Source organism: Amblyraja radiata, chromosome 2, assembly GCF_010909765.2.
Source record: "Amblyraja radiata isolate CabotCenter1 chromosome 2, sAmbRad1.1.pri, whole genome shotgun sequence".
Taxonomy (NCBI): Eukaryota; Metazoa; Chordata; class Chondrichthyes; order Rajiformes; family Rajidae; genus Amblyraja; species Amblyraja radiata.
Window position 1 is genome coordinate 1,200,359 of NC_045957.1, and position 24,956 is coordinate 1,225,314.

The 24,956-nt window shown below is 46.2% G+C and overlaps 1 protein-coding gene across 3 annotated transcripts in view; it reads right to left on the reverse strand.

Moving 5' to 3' along the window:
* LOC116985586 (NACHT, LRR and PYD domains-containing protein 3-like) overlaps window positions 1-24,718 on the reverse strand; it is a 37,449-nt gene extending 12,731 nt beyond the window's left edge. For 2 of the 3 annotated variants that reach the window (XM_033040428.1, XM_033040420.1), the window contains exons 1-6: window positions 24,560-24,718; window positions 19,992-20,091; window positions 11,860-12,026; window positions 8,352-8,523; window positions 8,204-8,269; window positions 333-2,070 (exon numbers count right to left, since the gene is read on the reverse strand). In XM_033040428.1, the coding sequence (XP_032896319.1) occupies window positions 333-2,070; window positions 8,204-8,269; window positions 8,352-8,523; window positions 11,860-12,026; window positions 19,992-20,031 (2,183 nt within the window). In that variant the 5' untranslated portion in view covers window positions 20,032-20,091; window positions 24,560-24,718. Of the gene's footprint in view, window positions 1-332; window positions 2,071-8,203; window positions 8,270-8,351; window positions 8,524-11,859; window positions 12,027-19,991; window positions 20,092-24,559 lie in introns of those variants that run through there. The other variant, XM_033040434.1, reaches the window with a different exon arrangement.
* Between the last annotated feature and the right edge of the window lie 238 nt (window positions 24,719-24,956).

A 24,956-nucleotide genomic window follows, 5' to 3' on the forward strand; every position in this document is an offset into this window, starting at 1 on the left:
TATATTATTTATTCAGCCCACCGCGTCCGATCCCCGTATACTAACCCTATGCGACACACTAGGGTCAATTTACAATGTTTACCGAAGCATGTTAACCTACAAATCTGAAGGCCTTTGGAGTGTGGGAAGAAACTGGAGCATCCGGAGAAAACCCACGCGGTCACGGGGAGGGCGCTGTAAGGCAGCAAATCTACCACTGCACCACCCCTATAGTATGTCTGCAAATATGATTTCATACAGTTTTAACCAAGCTATATATTTTCTTTTATTTATAGGCAATTACAAAGCTGCATGATGTTATAATCTAGATTTAGGGACAAATTAATAGTTACCTCAATTCCTGACACTTGTGCAGCCCGGGTCCCAGCCGTTGGAGCCCTTCACACTGAATGTTGCAGCTCCGTAGATTGAGGTGTTTTATTGCTTCACAGAATCCAATGACATGAGACAGGACGACACAGTCAATGGGGGTTAGTCGTAATCCACTGAGCGAAAGGGTTTCCACAGATCCCAGTGCAGACCTCGTCAATTGGCGATTCTGAGACTCAAACAGGTAGTGTAATGTGTTCCGGAGCCTCCTTTTACCAGCTCCACTCCCTGAGTTTCCAATCTGATGTTCCACCTCATCCTTTACCCAGTCAATCACTCTGCAGATTGTTTGATGACAAAATGGACCCAAAAACTTCCCCAGGCTTTGAGCTGACCCTGGAGAAGAGAGACCAGTGACAAAGCGGAGAAACACCTCAAATCGCCCATCATCCTCGCTGTGAGCTTCAGTGAGGAGTTTCTCAAGATCCCCGGGATCTGGAGACAGAAATAGTGCGAGTGCGGCTGCAAACTCTTGGATGGTGAGGTGCGGGAAAGTGTACACCACACTCCGGGCAGAATCCTCTCTTTCCAACAGTTCCATCAAGAACCCGGACAGGAACTGGGATGGCTGCAGTTTGTTCTTGATCAAGTCCTCTTCTGTAAACACAATGGTCTTCTCAGACACTCCTGCGAAGGCCATCTGACCAACCCTCAGTAACACATCACGGGGGTTGTCAATCTCACGGCCGTGGTTTTGCAGGATGTTGAAAATATAATAGGAATATAGTTGGGTGATGGTCTTGGGAACTCGTTTCGGGTCCATTTGGCTTTGTGTGAAGAAGGGGCCCAGTGCCAGACCGAGGATCCAGCAGTAGGAGGGGTTATAGCTCATGGTGTACAGGATCTCGTTCTCCTTCACATGTTTGAAAACAGCTGCTGCCACTGTCTGATCTTCAAAAAACATGGTGAAATATTTCTTCCGTTCCTCACCAACAAATCCCAGGATTTCAGCCCAGATATTGATTTCTGCTTTTTCCAATAGAAGCAACGCAGTGGGGCGGGTGGTCACGAGCACTGAACACCCTGGGAGCAGCTTGTGCTGGATTAAACTGTACACAATGTCCGACACGTCACACCACCATTCGGGATCTGGGCACTGGTGCTGAGGTTCTGTGTCTCTCCGACTGGCAGCAAAATCAATTCTACCTTTGTATTCATCCAACCCATCGAATATAAACAGCAATACCTTTGGGTTCTTCCAGACATCTCGCAGAATATTCTGGAGGTAAGGATATTGATCGATAATCAGTTCGCTCAGGGTTGTTCTACAGTTAATGGTATTCAAATCCCGGAATTTGAAACTAAAGACAAATTGGAAGTGTTGGTATATTTTCCCCGTGGCCCAGTCATAAACAATTTTTTGTACCATTGTCGTTTTTCCAATGCCTGGCACGCCGGCCACTGCTGCCGAACACCCAGATCTAGATTTACTCCGGGAAAAGCAGCTCTGGAATAATTGATTAGTCCGAATTTGTTTTAGTTTTCCCTGGAAATGCATCTTTCTCCACTCCTCATGGTCCCGACCTCTTGCCAGCAGCTCATGTTCCATTAGTCTCCGATCTCGAAGAGTAGAAATGATAGTCAGGTCAGCGTATCGATCAACAAGCTGGAAAACCTTAACCTTCTCCCTCATCAGGATTGTATTCACTCTCAGTTCTTCAGTTTGTGCCTGCAGAGTCTGCTTATGCTTCTGTTGAACATCTTCAATGGGAACAAGACAGTTTGAAGAATTAGTTTCACTGATGTAAGTAAAAACAAAATTAGATGAACTCTCTTTTTGCTATTCTTTCAATTGTGCTCCATTCGTTTTAAAAGTGGAGCTTTGGTGAGTACAGAAATTAATCCACCCCTGAAAAGTCAGCAACCTTTATATATGTCGAACAGTGTGCAAACATTTGTATTGATGGAGGCAATTTTGGACAAGAAGAAAACTGGGCAAGTTTTCAATATGTTTTCACCCAAGAGATTACATACTGGGGAAGTATGAAGCCCACATAATAAAGGCAACTTAATGGTCACGATAGACAATGCGATAAATAGATTTAGGAAGTGTTTAGATTGCAAGACATAGCAGCTGGAGGAAAGATACACATAGGATGTCGTGAACCTGGTTGAGGTAAATAACAGCGGAGGCAAGTTCATTTATTGCACCCATTTGTCTGACAAAACGGAGGACAATTTTCTAAATAACTGGGAAAATAAGGTTAAAATAAACAAGGATGAAAGGCTATAAAGAAACATTAATCACTGACGAATTATTTGAAAATGTAAAATCCGTATATAACCACTATGTCACCAGGTATAAAAAGGATGAGTCATTGAACCAATAGGGTTCTTATAGTATTTTGCAGTTTATAATATTAAGGCTTCAGTAAGTCGACTTATTTGAGATACAAAGCACTGCTCTATGAGATGTTCTTTGTGTCTGTCCTGTTCTAAGCCCCAATTAAGAGGACAGCTGGACCCCACGTGGAAGCCAAATTCAGAGTACACAATTCTCCCCAACCACATGAACTGTGATAATTCCAGTGATCCCTCTTCTTTGCAACTCACATTTAAAATCACAGGATCTTATCATGAGATGTGCTGATGGCCCACGTTGCAAGGAATCATAATATTTCCATCCTTTCACACATTCTGTTAATCACTTGCAAGAATGAATTGGACTTCAAATATCAATTGGATTTCAGGCAATACAGAATTGGACAGGAATCAGACCACATCAATTTGGCTGGGACTGATTATCTCTCCTCCTTTCTGCATTCAGTCTGCGAGTAGACAAGATTCTCACTGTAGTCTTCTCAGTGCTAGGACAAATTATTTATTGGATTGTGCATATTAAGTGAAATTTAAACCCAAACGTTATACAACAGTGGGTCATAGATTAAGTACATACATAAATACATACATATAGCCCTCTCTCAGAGGACGTCAAGAAAGGCTTGTGAGTAAAGATAAGTTTTAAGTCTCGACTTAAAAGAGTTGATGGAGGGGGCAGTTCTGATGGGAAGAGGGATGCTGTTCCACAGTCTGGGTGCTGCAACCACAAAGGCACGGTTGCCCCTGAGCTTATGCCTAGACCGCGGATGTTCAGTAACCCCAAGTCAGCCGTCCTGAGGGACCTGGAGGTGGTGTGGTGGGTAAGCAGACTTTTGATGTAGGTGGGGGCAAGCCCGTTAAGGGCTTTGTAAACATAAAGAAGGATCTTGGAATTTATTCGGAACTGCACAAGGAGCCAGTGGAGAGAGGCCGGAATCGGGGTGATGTGGTCCCTTTTTCGGGTGCCATCAGGAGTCTCGCTGCAGCGTTTTGGACCAGTTGCAGGCGAGACAGGGAAGATTGGCTGATGCCAGTGTAAACGGAGTTGCAGTAATCGAGGCGGGAGGAGATAAATGTGTGGATGACCTTTTCCAGGTCGTCAAACTGGAGGAATTGTTTTATTTTAGCTATCGTCCGAAGCTGGAAGAAGCTAGCCTTTACCACGGCATTGACTTGTTTGTCAAATTTCAATGCTGAGTCAAATATTATGGCAAGGTTTTTGACGTGAGGTTTGAGTAATGGGGTAAGGCTTCCAAGGCTGCCAGCTATCGTTTTGATTGAGTCCGAGGGGCGAGATGAAAGATTGTACATCGACTGTGTTCACTGCATGTGGACAGGTTTCTCAATGTTGTGATTTCATAATCGCACTTTCATGATGAGTCGGAAAATTCTCATATCAGTGCAAGGACAACCTATTAAAGGGTTGTTGGAAAGGTGGGAATCTCATTGTGGCTAATCAGTGCAGAACCAGGTTGGTCCACATTCACTGGGAATACGGATATCAATATAATTACATCTCTACCGGTGAATTGTATATTGGATTGTATTGTAGTCATAGCAGTGCTACTTTGAATAAGCGAGTTTGGTATTACAAAAACCGCAAGTAATCATGGGATTTTTCAAAGGTCAAATGTTATAAAGAAAAATCGGACGAAGCACTGTAGATACAGTGAGTACAGTTTGGGTCCGATTTTTTTTGTCTTTTTTCAAGCTTGTATTTGTCAGGATGCAGATAGAGGGGGCAGATGCTACAGGGAGATAGAGTGGGGAGACAGGACCGGTGGAGAGACATTCTCGGCAGCTGCACTCACACAGACCCGCCCCGTGCCCCCAACTTGAGTGTCCCATACCTGTCCGAACCGACAGGACAACGGCCCCCAGGTCCACGACCAGTGCAAAGATGCGCCAACACCAACTCAACTCCCACCGGCCCAACCAACAGCCCCGGGCCAACGACATCAGCGGCCCCAGGCCCACAGCCAGCGCAGAGAACCCACAGGCCCACAGCCAGCGCCAACTGTGGCCAAATCCCTCCCCTACTCCAGAGGAACCTGCTTCCCGATGGGCCACTATGGTGACAAGTGGCAGTTCGCCCACGGCCTGGCCGAGCTGTGCTCCCTCAGCCGCTACCCCAAGTACAACATTAAGCCGTGCCGCTTCTTCCACGCCACCGGCTTCTGCCCCTACGGTACACGCTGCCACTTCATGCACTACCCCGAGGAGGAGCGAGGGCATCGGCTTCGCCTGCGTGCCAGCCTGGGCTCAGCCTCCGGCCCGGCGCTCGACTGGGCTTGGGCAAGGGAGGGGGAGGAGGTTGCTGCTGCCGCGAGCACCACCATCACCAACAGTACCAGCAGCTCCAGCAGGCGCCCGGCCTGCCCATGGCCGGCAGTTGCCCGTCCGCAGACTCTTTCTCTGACCAGGACGACTCCAGCAGCAGCGGCTCCGAGTCAGTCGCCCGTCTTCGAGCAGGGCTGGCGGCTGCCCATCTTCAGCAGGATCTCGGTGTCGGACTGAGGGGAGGGGAGGGGGGTGGAGGTGGAGGGCTGCTGGCCAACCCTGCGGGCCAGGCAGAGCCGTGGTGGAGCCAGCGGCTGCAATTCCGGGGCCCGCCCTGCCAGCCCATGGCCACCCCGGAAAGGGATGGGACAAATTATGAGGTGCTGTTCCTCAAATTTGCGTTGGACCTCACTCTGACAATGAAGGAGGCCCAGGACAGAACGGTCAGATTGGGAATGCGTGGGGGAGTTAAAGTGCTAAGCAACCGGGAGATCAGGTAGGAATAAGTTGTGCATAACTTGGGTATTCAAATCTTAACAATACATCAGAGTAGACTGCGTGGTAGATAACAAGGGAAATTGCTCTTCCCTCAATGAATTACAAGCACTTGGCATGGAGAAGCTTGCAGCTGGGAAGGAGACAGAGTGAGCATCATGAATGGCGATCGTGAATGGAATCTTGAAACTTCCCACACTGTTAATTAGAATAGAGGATAGAAAGCAGTGAGATACTCTTGAAAGTTGAAAACTACTATGTTTTTCCTGCCCTCATTAATCATTTTCTCAGCTCGTCAAAAAACTAAATTGTCCCCAAGACAAGACTGGCCCCACACAAAGCCGCACTCACTATCCTAGAAGAAGCCTGAAGAAGGCTCTCGACCTGAAACGTCACCTATTCCTTTTCCCCAGAGATGGTGCCTGACCTGCTGAGTTACTTCAGCAATGTGTGTCTAACCTCACTACCCCTAATGTGTCAATGTAGTCCCCAGGAATTCTCTTCAATAAGTTCCCCATCACAGTTGCAAGGCTCACCGGCTTCCACTTTGTTGGATTATCCCTATAACCATATAACCATATAACAATTACAGCACGGAAACAGGCCATCTCGACCCTTCTAGTCCGTGCCGAACACATAATCTCCCCTAGTCCCATATACCTGCGCTCAGACCATAACCCTCCATTCCTTTCCCATCCATATAACTATCCAATTTATTTTTAAATGATAAAAACGAACCTGCCTCCACCACCTTCACTGGAAGCTCATTCCACACAGCTACCACTCTCTGAGTAAAGAAGTTCCCCCTCATGTTACCCCTAAACTTCAGTCCCTTAATTCTCAAGTCATGTCCCCTTGTTTGAATCTTCCCTACTCTCAGTGGGAAAAGCTTTTCCACGTCAACTCTGTCTATCCCTCTCATCATTTTAAAAACCTCTATCGTCCCCCCTTAACCTTCTGCGCTCCAAAGAATAAAGCCCTAACTTGTTCAACCTTTCTCTGTAACTTAGTTGCTGAAACCCAGGCAACATTCTAGTAAATCTCCTCTGTACTCTCTCTATTTTGTTGACATCCTTCCTATAATTAGGCGACCAAAATTGTACACCATACTCCAGAATTGGCCTCACCAATGCCTATTTACCTTCTTTGGTAAAGGAATAGCATTGGCTATTCCTCAGTTCTCGGGGATCTCACGGGTGGCTAGAGAGGATACAAAGAACCCGTCAAAACACTAACAACCTCTTCTTTTGCCTCTCTCAATTACCTTGAATAGATCACATTAGATCCTGGTGACATATACACGTTAATGTTCTTGAATAGACCCAACACCTCCTCCTCGTGGATATCAACCTGCCCAGATATTAGTATATTCCACAACAATCTCACTATCTTCCATGTCCTTCTCCTCGGTGATACCAAAGCAAAGTACTAATTTTGTCTATCTCTTTTACTTCCAGCATTGTAAGGAGAGGTTTAGGTTGAAAGATGTTGAGTAGTGATTCCTTGGACGGAAGGCGTTAAACAGAGTGAGGCAGCTAAAACAGAGTTGTTAGCAAGCAGCCATATTCATGCTTTTCTGATAAATCAACGCAAACACATTGAAGAAAGCAGCTTCCTTAGATGTTTAGGAGAATGCTAGGACTAACTTAGAAGGGCCAATAAATCAAGAGGCCATCTTTGAGGTATTTGAAGATAAATTCTCATCTTCCCGGAGACATCAGACTAGTCTGTTGCACAAATAACTCTTGTTTTTGACACTAAGCAGAATTGCTAGTTTGAAAGCATAGTTTCAACTGTTGTTCTTAGATTAAAGTAAAAGTTCGAGGTTCTTAGGTATAAAAATGAGCTGATGAGACTTCACCTTCAGTTTGGATCGCGACTGGTGCCAAAGGAAAACTGCAAGTCATGCAGTGGACACAGCCACCTGTCAGTGACTGGGGGTCCACCAGGTGTGATTAAGTATAGATGCTTGGCCACAATAAAGCTTGCGTTGATTAATACTTCGTGTGGTCTCGGATTCTGAAACCAAACAGTCGCAGTCAAAACACCTAACGTTTTACTTGTTGCTTGAGCAATTTATTGGTTCTTGAGCAGTCCTACCCTCTGCCCAGCTGCCCTCTTGTTTTAAATGCATGTAAAACATGCCTTTGAGTTTTCCTTCAACCTCCTCACCAAGGAAATCAATTTTCTCGCCCCTCTTTGAACATCCTGACTGAGTTATTTCCCGATTCTTTTATATCCTTTCAGGGTCCTGTGCGATTGCAACTTCAAAAGCCTCACATATGCCTCTTTTTGAAATTTACAACATGCACTATCACCCAATGGCCTCGACCTTGTCATCCCTTTTCTTCCTTACTGGAACATGCTGGTTCCGAATTCCAATCAGTCTATAAACATTTTTCATGTGTACTTAGCCGATAACATCTACTCCCAAACGACTCTTGCTAATTTCATCATAGCATTTGCCTTCCCCTAGTTTAGCACATTCCTCCCAAATGTGGGAAAGAACCAAAAGCTGCACTGAGGTAGAAGATCTTTAGAAAGGAGGTGAAATGAAAGTTATTAAAACATACAACAGAGAGGCAGGACAATCTTGTCATTTTTCACATGTATCTTCACCGTCCATTTAGTCAACTACCAATATAAACCAATTTTCTCTTCTCATTTGTTTGGTTACCTGACTAGAACAACAAGCATGATGACTATCAGAAAAGGAATGGAAATTTTAATCTTATCTTACCTTTCAGGTGATTAGGTACTTCTGATAAACCTTGTATGATCTTCAAATGTACAATGGGATCAGAACCTGTTGAAATCATGAAAAATAATCAGAACTCTGAGAGTCTGAATAAAAGATGTAGAATTTTATAGTTAGCATTTCACCATACCAAGTTCCTTTATCTCTTGCAGAAGTTCGTCCAATTTTGGTAAAATGTGATGCATTTTCACAAAGGATTGCCATATTAACCTTTGTGTCTGAGGGTCTTTCTCCATCATCGTACTCAGGAGGAGTTTGGAACCATCAAGCCAATTTTCATTCTCCACTTGCTGAATGACTTTCTGCAAAGAACAATGAAGATATTGATGTGCAACTGGCTGGAGTTTTTATGGACATCTGCAACATCTCATTACGAAAGTCCTAGGTTTCCACCTGCTTTATTAGAGCATCAATAATACTGGCGTCCAAGAGAAATAACGTGACACACCACAATGACTACCGAGTGGTGGCATGAATATCTGTACTCCTACCTTAGCAAGAACCTGGACCGTCACAAGAATTTGCCTACTACAAGAATGGATCAACAGAAGATGTGATCTCGCTGGCTCGCCACTTTGTAGTGAACCACTTGGACAATAAAAACCATATACGTCAGGCGGTTGTTCATCGATTATAGCTCAGCATTCAACACCTCATTTTGCCTGGGCAGCTCAAAACCTAGCGGTATGAGTATTGATTTCTCTACCTTCAAGTAAACCTTGCTTTCCCTCTCTCTGTGCCTCCCCCACCCTAGTTCTCCGACTAGCTCCCCTGTCATCCTAATTAATTTTACTGTTTGTATGTGTCATTGTCACTTTCCCCTCAGCCAACAACGCACCATTCTACATTTCCTTGATCATCTGCTTTGATCTGTTGTTTTCACACCTAACCCTTCCATATCTCAAGTTTCCCTCTCCCCTGACTCTCATTCTGAAGGGTCTCGACCCAAATGTCACCCAATTCTTCTCGCCAGAGATGCCGCCTGTCCCGCTGAGTTACTCCAACATTTTGCGTCTTTCTTTGGAGTAAACCAACATCTGCTGTTCCTTCTTACATATTCATTAAACAGTCAATGGAGAGTCCGACTTGAGGAGGGACCATACTGGATCTTGTATTGGGAATCAAGCCTGGCCAGGTGACTGGTGTTAAGATGGAAGAGCATTTTGGAGATGGTGATCACAACTTTTAAGATTGTTCTCAATAGGGACAAGTCTGAATGCTGCGGAAAGGTACTTAATTAGGTAAAGCAGGTTAAAATGTCATTAGGCAAGATCTCGGGAAGGTAGATTGGGAACAGTTGTTATTGGGTAAGTGCACGTGGCATGTTGGAGTTATTTAGGGCAGTTGATCAAAGTGGAGGATCAGCATGTTCCAGTAAAGAGGAGGAATAAGGACGGAGAGTTAAGGGAACCGTCGTTGACCAAGGAGATTGTAAACTTGGTCAGGAAGGAAAATGAAGCACGTCAGATTTACGAAGGTGGCATCAGATGGGGCCTATATAAAGCAAGCAAGAAAGAATGCAAGTGGGCCAAAAGCAGCCATGAAATGTAATTGTTGAGTTGGATTAAGAAAAATCTCAAGGCTTTTTATACCCAAGTAAAAACCAAGGATAACGAGATCAGTGTGGATAGTGAGGATAGCGAGATCAGTGTGGAGAATACAAATTTACTGGGGCAGTTAGAGGTTGAGAGGTGAAGGTGCTGAGGCTCTTGAAGAGCATTGAGTGGACAAGTCCCCCGGGAATGATGGGATCTATCGCAGGTTATTGAGGGAGGCAAGAGAGGAGATTGCGGGGGCCTTGATGAGGATCTTCGTTTTTTTTCTACCCACAGGCGAGGTCCCACAGGATTGGAGAGTGGTCAATGTTGTTCCTTTGCTTAAGAAAGGAAGTAACAAGAATACAGGGAACAATAGGCTTGCGAGCCCCATGTTAGTCGTAGGGAAACTATTGGTGAGAATTCTTCGAGATACAATTTACTCCCATTTCTAAGCTAATTTGGGATAGCCACCACTGCTTGGTACTGCAGTTTTTGGTTCTTTCCCACACTTGTTTTTTTGAGGAGGTGAAGAATGAGATTGAAAAAGGTAGGGCGATGGAAATGGATTTTGGTAAGGCTTTTGATAAGCTCTCTACGGTAGGCTGATCCAAAATGTTAATACATACAGAATTCACGATGACGGTTGAATGGATTAGGAACTTGCTTATTAATAGAAGGCAGAGGGTTGTGGTGGAAACTAAATAATCTCGGTGGAGGTCTGTGACTCGTGGAGTTTTGCATGGATCTGTGCATGGATCTGCAGTTTGAGATACATGTAAATAACCTGGACATAAATACAGATCAGTTCGTGAGCAAGTTTATTGATGACATCAAAATTGGAAGAGTTGCAGACAGGGCAGAGAAATGATAGATGGAATTTAACCCAAGCAAGGAGTTGGGCTTTGGGACGTTGAATGCAAGGAGAAAGTATAGTTAATGGCAAGACCCTTAACAGCATCGACAGAACAGAGATCTTGGAATCTAGGTTCGTAGTTCTTTGAAGGTGGCAGCATACGTGGATCGTGTGGCAAAGAACGCATATGGTACACTTGCCCTCATTGCTCAGGTTATTGAGTACAAGAGTCAGGAAGGCAAGATGCCGCTCTATTTGTCTTTGATTAGGCTGCCTTTGGAATATTGCGTGCGGTTCTGTTGCCCCATTACAGGAAAGACTCGGAAGGTTTGGAGTGGGTACAGGGTGCGACTAGAATGCTGCATGGATTTGAGGGTTTCAGCAACAGGGAGAGTTTGGATAGACTTTGATTATTTACTCTGGAACGTTGGAGGTTGAGAGTACACTTGATAGAAATATATAAAATTAAGAGGCACGGATAAGGGTAGACAGTCAAATCTTTTTCCGAGGGTCCAAAATTACAGGGCATAGCTATGTTGGTGTAGGGAGAAAGTTTAATCGAGATGTGCAGTGCAAGTTTTTTTTAAACACGATAGTGGGGGACTGGAATGGATTGTCAGGGATGATGGTGCAGATAGATACAATAGTGGCGTTTAAGAAGCTTTTAGATAGGCAAATTCAAATGCAGGTAATAGAGGGATATGGATCATGTAAAAGCAAATGACATCAGTTTAACGGCATCATGGTCAGCGCAAACATTGTGGGCTGAAGAGCTCATTCCTATGCGTTGCTGCTCTATGTTTTATTACAATTTCTTCACTGATGGCAGAAGAAACCTCTGGGATCATCTGTCAATTGGTCGTGGAAATTGCCTGTTTTTGCTTGTCCCCAACTGTCTCTCAGGCGGGTTACAATCTTATGGATACAAAATGGTGGAATAACTCAGTGGGTCAGGCAGAATCCCTGGAGAAAATGGATCGGTGGTGCTTTCGTCAAGACACTTCATCAGACTGATTGTGGGTTGAACAAGAAGGAAGAAAAACCAGCATAAATCAGGGCCGGCAATGGATGACCTCAGGCAGGGAGATTCCATGATAGGCTGACAGTTGGCTAGGAATGGTGAGATCAAGAGATATATTGTTGCAATCTGATTTTGTTTATTAAAGCCTTTTCTCATAAATGCGCTATTCGATAGAGTAAAATTCTGAGATTCAATAATATGAATAATCCATTTCTTTCCAACTCACCTGATATTCTTGGCCACTGAAATATCTCTCGTATGTGAACACGAAGCTGACTTTGTCCACCGCTTCTTCAGTCGCCTGCTCTAGCCTCTCACGGTAATAATTTGTCAATTGAAATAGTTGATCATCATCCATCACTTTCAGGAGCTCAGTGATTATAGATATTGCGTCTGTAAGCAAAATGGGGGAAACCACAAAACATATTATCAAACTTATGTAAGATTGCGTCTTTCAATGGAACCGCGCAAGGATGTTAGCAACCCTCGCATACAGAATACAGTTCATTGATATGTAACGTGGTCTTTGAGAGACAAGTTCCCTGGTCTCCCCTCTCCTCTGTACCCAGAGTTGAAGAGAAGTAACTGGTCCTATGGCTCAGATGATCATCTTTGATTGTTTTACATTTGTTCAGACTCATTTCCACCAGCTAGTTCTCTGCAATCTTCCTTCCCTCACATATTCATCAACCACACCATTATTTTCCTCTCACTAACCTGGGCTTGAGGAAATTTATTGCAGCCAGTTAACCTACCAAGTAGCACATGATCTGGATGTGTGCAGAAAGGAGAGCGCCCAGGAGAGAGCCACGTGGTCATAACGAGAATGCGCCAACCCCACCTGGTCAGTGTCAGGTGGGTCATGGGACTGCAAGACTGGGGCTGTGCAACTGTGCATGTCCTATTTGGCTCATGAAACTCAAAACAATTATCCCATTTCTTAAACTAAAAATACTATCTCAACAATTCCCTGAGCAGCTATACGTCCTAATGGGTTCCACACCACCCCATTTTGTAGAGGTGCCTTCAAATTTGTTTTTTTGGTCACATTTCTGTTCTTTCCATTTAATGCCCTTGACATGTTATGGTTTTTCACGTTAGATACGATGAACTTTAAGTGCTGTTGTGTTCGAGAAATCACCAGATTCATCCAACAGAGTATGAATAACTAGGTATTTTAATACACTACCAAATAAGGCACATAAACTCACGTACCCCTCACGTACTCGCAAACCCCGAGTACACAGCAAAGCATGCCGCAGGATGTTCCTGTTCTTGATCACCTGGCACCGTTCGTGACACGGTCCAAGGTTGGGGCTCTCTCCTCAGAAGCGTGCCTGACATCATCCATTATGGCATTTATCTGAGCAGACCGTGCCACTGTCCCCTCCTCGAGCCAATCATAAATCCCCCATCTGCACCGTTATTGCACTACTAGCGGACGGCGCACGTGATCACCAAACTGTGTTTTCCTCAACAAAGCTCCACTTTCCCAGGAATGGTGTGAAAGAGTGAGACTTTCTCAGGCACTGTGAACAGGTGCAAGGAAATCTGAAGCCATGTCTGGGAAACAACTTATTTTCAAAGAGTTTAGAAAGTTTAGATTTAGTTGATAATTTTAGCTGAAATTGTCTGTTCAGCCCTTACAATCCAAGTGCACAATATATTTTCATGCAACTATTAGTTTTCATAACATTTTATTCATATTGAAATTCACAACTTTTTACTTAAATTAAACTGCCATGAACATTTTGATGGGTTTGGTAAATATTCCATCCCTTTATTGTATATATTAGACTATCTCACACACAGCTATCTTTCCAAATGCATCGGTAAACTTAAGGGCCTGTCGCACAAGCATGCGACAAGAGCGACCTAAAGGGCCTGTCCCACGAGCATGCGACTGCATGCGGCGAGCGCGACCAAACCGGAAGCGGGGGCCGCGTGGAGGTCGAGTGAGTGACATGAAGTTCGAGCGAAGTCGGCGGGAAGTTCGCGCGTGACGTACGACGTCGAGACTGTGCGTACGGCGTCAAGACGCTGCGTATGCCCGTCGAGGCGGTGCGTACGGCCTCAATGCGGCTGCGGGCCGGCAGGCCGTTGCCGCGTGGAATTTTTCAACACTGTCAGTTTTTCGGAGCCCTGCGCGATGTTGGGACCAGCTACGCACAACTCCATACGGCTCCGGCGCTCAAAGTGTGACCGGCCCCGCGAGGCCGTACGGCTCAAGCGACCACGTTAGGTCGCGCTTGCTGCATGGAGTCGCATGTTCGTGGGACAGGCCCTTTAGCTTGGTTCATAAAATGATACACTGCAAATTGAGGTCATACAGCTCATCGAGTGCATTATTACATCCAATGACAGCCATTCTGAATACTCCTTTATTTACCAGAGATAGTCCCCTTCATTCCTGCTTACTCTCCCTTCTAACACCACAGAGCCAGTAACCCAGTTAAACCAGTTCTGGACACTAGTTTTTAGAGATGTTCTTCATTTAGACTTTCTCGAAGTAGCAAATCAGTTTCCACAAACCTTCGTTTCCACAAACCTTACTAAGTTTACCGATGCACTCGATGAGCTAAAGTTCCTCTTTATTGCACATTCCATATAATCCCTGCAGCCCTTCAAGGACTGCAGCAGGTGAAGGGGTGCAGGGATTGGCTGAGAGGCAAGCTCTTGAGAGTTTTCTCAGTGTTTCTTTTCAGTAGCAGTCAGTTTAAAAACTGGGCGGGAGCAGCTAAGAGCACATACCTTCAAGAACGGCAGCAGTTGAAAGAGTGCAGTGATTGGCTGAGAGAAATGGCAGGCATGTTGGAGCAGTGTGTTTCCTGCAGGATGTGGGAAGTCAGTTTCTGGAAACAAAACCTGCAGAAATTGTGTCCTGAACAAACGTGTTAGGGAACAGGAGAAGCACTGGATGACCTCAGGGCCATCTGGGAAAACGAGTTTCATGGTCAGGACCTACAGTGAGGTTGTCACGCCAAGGATACAGGAAGAGCGAAGGTGGGTGACTGGGAGAAAGAGGAGTAACCGTGGAGTGCAGGAGACCCAGTGGCTGTGCCAAATGAAAACAGGTACACCCTTTTGTGAGCTGTCAGTGCAGACGACACTTCTAGTCTGAGTGGCAGACAGATCGGTGGCTCCAATCCTAGCGATGAGACTCGACTGGCGAGACCGACGTCGGGCAGACCTATAGTGGTGGGTGACTCCATTGTCCGAGGTGCGGACTGGAGATTCTGTGGCGGCAGACGAGATTCGAGGATGGTCTGTTGCCTTGCCATGGTTCAAGATATCACAAACCGACTTCAGAACATCCTCCAGAGGGAAGGTGAACAGCCGGCAGTAGTTGTGCACGTGGGCACAAACGACGTCGAGAAGAAGAGGAAGGAGGTTCTGCAACGCGAGTTCAGAGAGTTAGGAAGAAGACTGAAAAGCTAGGGTGGTTACCTCGTGCTAATGAGGACAGGAACAGGGAGATAGAGGATCTGAATGTGTGGCTGGGGGGCTGGAGCAGGGAGCAAGGATTTAGTTTTATAGACCCCTGGGATCTCTTCAGGGGTAGTGGTGACCTGTACAAAATGGACGGGTTACACCTTAACTGGAGGGGGACCGACGTTCTGGCAGGTAGGTTTGCTAGTGTTACATGTGTGGATTTAAACTAAATAGGGATTGACAAATTTGGAGTATAAAGATGGAGTTGAAGAGGAAGTGAGTACAGGAAAAGTTATACGTTTCTTGTAACTTTCCCGAAATAATGGGAAAGAAAGTTGGAGAAGGGATAAGAGAGTAAGGTCAGGGCTGATAGTGGCCGGTGCGAGAGGGGAGGTGAATACTGAAGTTAAAGTGTTGTATATGAATGCGCGATGCATAAGAAATAAAGTGGGAGAGCTTTACGTTCAGTTAGAAATTGGCAAGTATGATGTTGTGGGAATTACTGAGACATGGCTGCAAGAGGGCCAGGGCTGGGAACTGAATATCCAAGAGTATACCTCCTATCGAAAAGACAGACAGGTGGGCAGAGGGGGTGGGGTAGCTCTGTTGGTGAGGAATGAAATAGTCCCTTGCGAGGGATGACATAGAATCAGGAGATGCAGAGTCAGTATGGATAGAACTGTGGAATTGGAAGGGTGAAAAGACCCTAATGGGAGTTATCTACAGACCCCCAAACAGTAGCCTGGATATAGGCTGCAAGTTGAATCAAGAGTTAAAATTAGCATGTAGCAAAGGTAATGCTATGGTGGTTGTGGGAGTTTTCAACATGCAGGTTGACTGGAGAAATCAGGTTGGTGCAGGACCCCAAGAAAGGGAGTTTGTGAAGTGCCTCCGTGATGAAATCTTACAGCAGCTTGTACTGGAGCCAACCAGGGAGAAGGCAATTCTGGATTTAGTGTTATGTAATGAACCGGATTTGATAAAGGGAGTTGAGGTTAAGGAGCCATTAGGAGGTAATGACCATAATGTGATCAAGTTTAATCTACAATTGGAGAGGGAGAGGGGTAAATCGGGGGTGTCAGTGTTACAGCTGAATAAAGGGGACTATGGAGCCATGAGGGAGGAGCTGGCCAAAGTTGACAGGAAAGATACCCTAGCAGGGATGACAGTGGAACAACAATGGCAGGTATTTCTCGGAATAATACAGTAGGTGCAGGATCAGTTCATTCCAAACAGGAGGGGCAGTAAGGGGCGACCGTGGCTGACAAGGAAAGTCAGGAACAGTATAAAAATAAAATAGAAGTACAACATAGCAAAGATGAGCGGGAAGCACGAGGATTGGGTACCATTTAAAGAGCAACAGAAGATAACTAAAAAGGCAATATGGGGAGGAAAGATGAGGTACGAAGGTAAGCTAGCCAAGAATATAAAAGACGATAATAGTAAAAGCTTCTTTAGGTATGTGAAGTGGAAAAAATTAGTTAAGACCAAAGTTGGACCCTTGAAGACTGAAAAAGGTGAATTTATTATGGGGAACAAGGAAATGGCAGATGAGTTGAACAGGTACTTTGGATCAGTCTTCACGAAGGACACAAACCATCTTCCTGATGTACTAGTGGCCAGAGGATCAGGGGTGAGAGGAACTGAAGGAAATCCACATTAGGCAGGATGTGGTGTTGGGTGGACTGATGGGACTGAAGGCTGATAAATCCCCAGGGCCTGATGGTCTGCATCTCAGGGTACTTAAGGAAGTGGCTCTAGAAATCGTGGATGCATTGGTGATCATTTTCCAATGTTCTATAGCTTCAGGATCAGTTCCTATCGTTTGGAGGGTATGAAAGGTGGGAGAGAGAAAACAGGAATTATAGACCAGTTAGGCGGACATCGGTGGTGGGGAAGCGCCTGGAGTCAATTATAAAAGATGAGATAGCTGAACATTTGGATAGCAGTAACAGGATTGGTCCGAGTCAGCATGGATTTACAAAGGGGAAATCATGCTTGACTAATCCTCTGGAATTTTTTGAGGCTGTAACTAGGAAAATGGACAAGGGAGAGCCAGTGGATGTAGTGTACCTCGACTTTCAGAAAGCATTTGATAAGGTCCCACATAGGAGATTAGTGGACAAAAGTAGGGCACATGGTATTGGGGGTAGAGTGGAGACATGGATAGAAAATTGGTTGGCAGACAGGAAACAAAGAGTAGGGATTAACAGGTCCCTTTCAGAATGGCAGGCAGTGACTAGTGGGGTACTGCAAGGCTCGGTTCTGAGACCGCAACTATTTACAATACACATCAATGATATAGATGAAGGGATTCAAAGTAACATTAGCAGATTTGCAGGTGACACAAAGCTGGGTGGCAGTGTGAACTGTGAGGAGGATGCTATGAGCATGCAGGGTGACTTGGACAGGTCGGGTGAGTGGGCAGATGCAGTTTAAAGTGGATGAATATGAGGTTATCCACTTTGGTAGCAAAACAGGAAGGCAGATTACTATCTAAATTGTGTCAAGTTGGGAAAAGGGGAAGTACAACGTGATCTGGGGGTCCTTGTTCATCAGTCAATTAAAGTAAGCATGCAGGTACAGCTGGCAGTGAAGAAAGCGAATGGCACGTTGGCCTTTATAACAAGAGGAATCAAATATAGGAGCAAAGAGGTCCTTCTGCAGTTGTACAGAGCCCTAGTGAGACCACACCTGGAGTATTGTGTGCAGTTTTGGTCCCCTAATTTGAGGAAGGACATTTTTGCAATTGAGGGAGTGCAGCGTAGCTTTACAAGGTTAATTCCCGGGATGGCGGGATTGTCATATGCTGATAGAATAATAATAATAATAATGGATGGGATTTATATAGCGCCTTTCTAATACTCAAGGCGCTTTACATCGCATTATTCATTCACTCCTCAGTCACACTCGGTGGTGGTAAGCTACTTCTGTAGCCACAGCTGCCCTGGGGCAGACTGACGGAAGCGTGGCTGCCAATCTGCGCCTATGGCCCCTCCGACCACCACCAATCACTCACACACATTCACACACAGGCAAAGGTGGGTGAAGTGTCTTGCCCAAGGACACAACGACAGTATGCACTCCAAGCGGGATTCGAACCGGCTACCTTCCGGTTGCCAGCCGAACACTTAACCCATTGCACCATCTGTCGTCCCAATGAGCGGCTGGGCTTGTATACTCTGAAGTTTAGAAGGATGAGAGGGCATCATTAAGATTATTAAGGGTTTGGACATGCTAGAGACAGGAAACATGTTCCCGATGTTGGGGGAGACCAGAACCAGGGGCCACAGTTTAAGAATAAGGAGTAAGCCATTTAGAATGGAGATGAGGAAACACTTTTTCTCACAGAGAGTTGTGAGTCTGTGGAATTCTCTGCCTCAGAGGGCGGTGGAGGCCGGTTCTCTGGATACTTTCAAGAGAGAGCTAGATAGGGCTCTTAAAAATAGCAGAGTCAAGGGATTTGGGGAGAAGGCAGGAACGGGGTACTGATTAGGGATTATCAACCATGATCACATTGAATGGTGGTGCTGGCTTGAAGGGCCGAATAGCCTACTCCTGCACCAATTGTCTATTGGATGCAGAAGCTGGAGGGGTGAAAGGAAAACCAGGAACTCTATCCTTGTTCCATCTGTGAGGTGTGGCAGGTTGGTGGAAAAAGCATGAGTAGAACTATGGGACACATAGTTCCATGTGAGGGAGCCATCTATGACAGTAGATGGAAAACTTTGTTTACTAAAGAAAGAGGGCATCTCGGATGACCTGGAATGGAAAATCTTGTTGGAAGATGGAAGTTAGTGAACTCATTGAAATCCACGAGTTCTGGACCGGTAAAGGAGGCAGTCCTCATGCGGGTGTCGAGGTAACGGAGAAAAAGTTGGGTCATAGGGTCATTGTATGCCTGAAAAAAAGATTGTTTGATGTAACCGACAAAAAGGCAGGCATAGCCGGGGGCCTTGTGAGTGCCGATGACCACACCATTCAGTGGAGGAAGTGAGGCCGAGTCAAAAGAAAAGTTGTTGAGGGGGTGGACAAATTCAGCCAAGCGGAGAAGAGCGTTAATAGAGGGAAATTGAATAGGTCACTGTGGGAAGAAGAAACAAAGGGCCGACGTCTTCCCTGTGGGGGATGGAGGTATGAAGAGATTGGACATCCATTGTGAAGATGAGACAATGGGGGTCTAGAAATTGAAAGTTATTAAAGAGTTGAAGGGGTGTGAGGTGTTTTGGACGTAGGTGGGAAGGGACTGAACCAGGGGGAATTGAATGGAATCAAGCTCTTTGGAGATGTGTTTAGCGAGGTAGGAGCAGGCACAGATACTAGGTCAACCAGGGCCGTCCTGTTTGTGGATGTAGGGGATGAGATAGAAGTGGGCGGTGCAGGGCTGGGGAACAGTAAGGTTGGAGGATGTGGAGGGAGTTTGGGAGATGATGGTCTGGTGTTTGTCTGTGGGCTCATTGTGAAGGGAGAGGTAAGTGGAGGTGCCCGAGAGCTGGTGCCCGAGGTCAGCTCGCCAGATTACAACAGCACCTCCCTTGTCTGAGCAGAGGGTTGTGAGGTTGGAGTATCACAGGGGAATTGAGAAGTCAAGACAGTTCAAGTTGCACTGGCAGTTGGAAATAAAAAGGTCCAGAGCAGGTAGATGGCCAGAACAGAGGGATCCAAGGAGGGGTAGACAACGGAATAAGAGCTCTACATCATGGCTCGCCCGGAAATTGTTGAGGTGGCAGCGGAAGGGTACAACGGTGGACTGACCGTGCTGTATCGGAAAGAGGGAGGTCAGGGGTGATTGTGAAAACAGAACAGGGTTGAGAGCTGGGGTCATCTTTCTACTCAGTTCATTAACATCTTCCGAGTGTGATCACCAAAAATTTTTTACTGCCCTTCCAAACACATATTATAATTTAAATCAATGCACAAAAGTACCTGTGCCCATCTTTATTCTTGAAGTTGATGGCTCTTCCATCTCTTTGGATTTCCAGTTGCTGCAGTATCAAGCGATTGCCAACATAAACATAGGCAGCATCTGTGGAGGGAATGGATTAAGAGTTGTTTCAGGCCAGGGTTCTACTTCAATAGGAAGGAACTGCAGAAGCAGTTGTCTTTGCAAAACGGCAAATGATTCCGGGAATGCCGAGGGGAGAGAGAGGGGAAGAGGGGGGGAAGAGAGAGTAATGGCGGTGCTGGCTCGAAGGGCTGAATGGCCTACTCCTGCACCTATTGTCTATTGTTCATCTCAATGCATTGCGATTTGTGAAAAAATAACAAAATAATTTGATGATGGCTGTTTGGGAGATGTGGTTCTCATGGACCTCAGACAGGCCACACAGAAGGCTGGTCGAAAACATTAGACCCGTGGTATTCAAAATACCATGGCCGAAAACACCCAAAAGTAGTTTGGTGACAAGAGATAGTGAAAGGTTACTTTGGTGATTGAAATCCTGTCAACAGCGGTGTACCACAGGGATCAGTGCTGGGTCCCTTGCTGTTTGCCATCTAATTTAACGATAGACAACAGACAATTGGTGCAGGAGTAGGCCATTTGGCCCTTCGAGCCAGCAAGGGACCGAGCATTCAGCATCCAGAGAACCAGGCTCCACCGTCCTCTGTGGCAGAGAATTCCACAGATTCACAATTCTCTGGGTGAAAAAGCTTGCTGCCTCTAGTGTGTCCAATCCCTTAATAATTTTATATGTTTCAATAAGATCACTTCTCATCGTTATAAATTCCAGTGTATACTAGCACAGTCGCTCTATTCTTTCAACATGACAGTCCAGCAATCGTGGGAATTAATCTTGCGCACCTACGCTGCACTCCCTCAATAGTAAGACTGTCCTTCCTCATATTTGGAGACCAAAACTGCATCCTATACTCCGGGTGTGGTCTCACCAGGGCCCTGTACTGAAAGAGTTTTAGAACTTAAAGGCTTAAGGGTGTACGTGCAGAGGAACAGCTCTTGCAGAAAATATGTGGAAACAAGATAAAATGCTGTGACTAACTGAAATTGCAATGTCGTGGCATGATAAAAGAAAGGGTGTTGGGATTAAAAAGATAAGACTTTGCTAAGTCAAACCACACAGAAAGACAAGTCTGATCCAGACAAGATAAGAACTGGTGCCAGAAAAGATAAGAACTCGTGGGGGAATGTAATGATTGTGTGATTAACTACCCACAAACTACCCATTAACTGCCCAATACTCAGGTATAAATGTGCACAATACAATTGAGTGGGACCATGAGAAGCAACGAGATTATGACCATACTCGTGGTTGCTCTCCCACTCCGGCATGCATAACAAAGAGGAATTGTTACATTCTTAAAGTGACTAATGTGGTTTATTGTCTTTTAGCGGGCATAGAACTTTAACAGCACAACTGCAGAAGGACCTCTTTGCTCCTTTACTCAACTCCTCTTGCTATGAAGGCCAACATGCCATTAGCTATCTTCACTACCTGCTGTACCAGAATGCTTGCTTTCTGTGACTGATGTGCAAGGACACCCAGATCTCGTTGTACCTCCCCTTTTTCCTAACTTGACACCAAAGATCTTATAGCAGAGCAAGATGGGTTACTCTCACGCAAACGTGTAGTACGCTCATGGGCGGATTCATGGGTGATTATAGGACTCATTTTAGCAACCAGCCACCGCCATCTTGTTCCGCAATCTTGCTTCCGGCCAAAGATCGGATCTTTGTTTCCGCAGCAGGGAGAAGGAGTGCGCGGCCCAGGGAGAGGGAGTGGAAGTGTGCGGCCGGGGGCAGCGAGGAGTGGGAGTGTGCGGCCGGGGGCAGCGAGGAGAGGGAGTGTGGGGCCCGGGGCAGCGAGGAGAGGGAGTGTGGGGCCCGGGGCAGCGGGGAGTGGAAGTGTGCGGCCGGGGGCAGCGAGGAGAGGGAGTGTGCGGCCCGGGGCAGCGGGGAGAGGGAGTGTGGGGCCCGGAGGCAGCGAGGAGAGGGAGTGTGGGGCCCGGGGGCAGCGAGGAGAGGGAGTGTGGGGCCCGGGGCAGCGAGGAGAGGGAGTGTGGGGCCCGGGGCAGCGGGGAGAGGGAGTGTGCGGCCCGGGGCAGCGGGGAGAGGGAGTGTGGGGCCCGGGGCAGCGGGGAGAGGGAGTGTGGGGCCCGGGCCAAGGGAGAGGGAGTGTGGGGCCTGGGGCAGCGGGATAGGGAGTGTGCGGCCCGGGGCAGCGAGGAGAGGGAGTGTGGGGTCCGAGGCAGCGGGGAGAGGGAGTGTGGGGCCCGGGCCAAGGGAGAGGGAGTGTGGGGCCTGGGGCAGCGGGGAGAGGGAGTGTGGGGCCCGGGGCAGCGGGGAGAGGGAGTGTGGGGCCCGGGGGCAGCGAGGAGAGGGAGTGTGGGGCCCGGGGGCAGCGAGGAGAGGGAGTGTGGGGCCCGGGGGCAGCGAGGAGAGGGAGTGTGGGGCCCGGGCCAAGGGTGAGGGAGTGCGCGGCCCGGGCCAAGGGTGAAGGGCATAGGAGAGGTGGGAGACATTGTAGTGTGGGGGCAGGCGAGGGAGTGCCGGGGGGGGGGGGGGGGATAAGGCCTAGTGTGTGTGAAGTTGCGGGGAGGTTTACAATGTTTCTTATTTAATGTCCCTTGTCTAGTCTGAAATAAAGTTCATTATTGGATCAGAAGAAATATAATTGTGTGTGTTATATGATTATATACATTTATATAATTTTCATGTATGTGTGTTTATAAACATTTTATTCTTTAACAAGAATTAACAGAATTATGAACTAACAAAATTATGAATCTAACCCTATATCACACACAAAAAGTTCCCCCGCAATGTCAATCACCCTGCGAGTCGGGTCCATTCCGGTTACTACAAAATCAACTGAAACACTGCTTGTGAGCCATTTAAAAAGAAATGATTTAAAAAACATTAAAAAAGACAATTACCAGAGTCAAATTTTATTCTTGACAAGAAGTATGAACTGACAGATTTATGAATCTAACCCTATATCACACACACAAACTGTTGCCCCGCAACATTGATTACACTGCGAGTCGGGTCGGGTCAGGTAGGCTCAGGTTACTAAAATGGGCGGGGATGATCAGGCAAGACATATCGAAGCACCAAAGCCCGGACTACAAGACTGCTAAACAGCTTCCTACCACAGGCTGTGAGGCTGCTAAACAGTCACTCTGTACTCAGTCACTTGATTCTGCGGCTGGCACGGACACTTTAATAACTGGCACTGGCCACTTTAATAACTGGCACTGGCCACTTTAATAACTGGCACTGGCCACTCAAATCAGCTGCCCCGGACATTTTATGATTGGTTTATTGTATTTTAACGTTGTGTTTTACCTGCTTTTAACTATTTATACTGTTCCATCAGGGACTGGATTGTTTTTAGTATTATGTGTGAAATGTTTTAAATTTCATGTGCGATGCTCCGCTATTCGCTGCGAAACGTCTTTTCATTTTGCACTGTACAACTGTTGCTTGCAAGATGGCAATAAAGGTTGATTTATTGAAAAATGCCCAGGATCCCCTCCATAGCGTACTACACGTCAGCCCATTGCATTTCACAGGAGTAGCCTATCTTGCTCTGTTATAAGATCTTTGCTTGACACCATTCAGTCTGATGAAGGGTCTCGACCCGAAACATCACCTATTCCTTTGCTCCATAGATGCTGCCTCACCCGCTGAGTTTCTCCTGCATTTTTGTCTACCTTTGATTTTTCCAGCATCTGCAGTTCCTTCTTAAACCATTCATTTAATAATCTGCCTTCCTGTTTTTGCCACCAAAGTAGATAACCTCACATTTATATACTTTCCCCTTACAATAGACCTTCCAAAATGAAACCCTTTCATTTGCTCAAATTAAACACCATCTGCCATTTCTCCATCTATTTGTGTGGCTGATCTGTATCACAACATTCTTCACTGACCACAACTTCACCAATTTTGGTGTTGTCTCCGAACTCCACCTTTACATGCCGTGCTGGAGGAACTCAACAGGTATATGCTGCATTTGTGGAGGGAACGTTTCAGGTCGGGATTGGAGCAGGGGAATTAATTTCTTTATACATAAGAAAGGATCAAGCAAGTGAGTGGTGAATCTCTGGAATTCTCTGCCACATAAGGTAGTTGAGGCCAGTTCATTAGCTATATTTAAGAGGGAGTTAGCTGTGGCCCTTGTGGCTAAAGGGATCAGGGGGGTATGGAGAGAATGCAGGTACGGGATACTGAGGTGGATGATCAGCCATGATCATATTGAATGGCGGTGCAGGCTCGAAGGGCTGAATGGCCTAATCCTGCATCTAATTTCTATGTTTCTATGTAATAATTCATACAGCACACCACTGGTTAGAGTCCTCCAATTTGAAAAGGGAAGGGACATGACATTGCCACAGGTGGAGGAGAGCATAGATTTCAGAGGGCCAGAAGAGTGGTGATAGGGTGAGGACAAGAAGGGGTTTGAACAAGAGGATGCATTGTTAAAGAAAGCTGAAGCAGGGACTGGTGGAGTAAGGTACTAACACACACTCACTGTTCAGTTGCCGGCAGTCAAGAAGAGAAGACCCCGATGTCTACAGTGGAGGAGCACTCAAGTCCACAAGATTTCACTAGTCGGGTCCCTGATCCACATGGAAATTGCACGTTTGATGCAACCGCCATCATGTTCATCCTTCCAGGTCAGTCTACAAACCACAAGAGAAACAGTGAGATCATCTCTCATTTTTCAAAACTCTAGCAAGTAAAGACCAACCCCACTTCAGTTCAGTCCTTAACCTCAGCTTACAATTTTAAGATGGGAAGAAAATAACATCTGCAGATGATGGAAGTCCGAGACAAACAGAACACCTGCTGGGAATACTCAGCAGCCCAGGCCCCAGGCAGTGACAGAAACAGCTGAGATCTGGAGCTGAAACTCTGCTTTTCTCCCC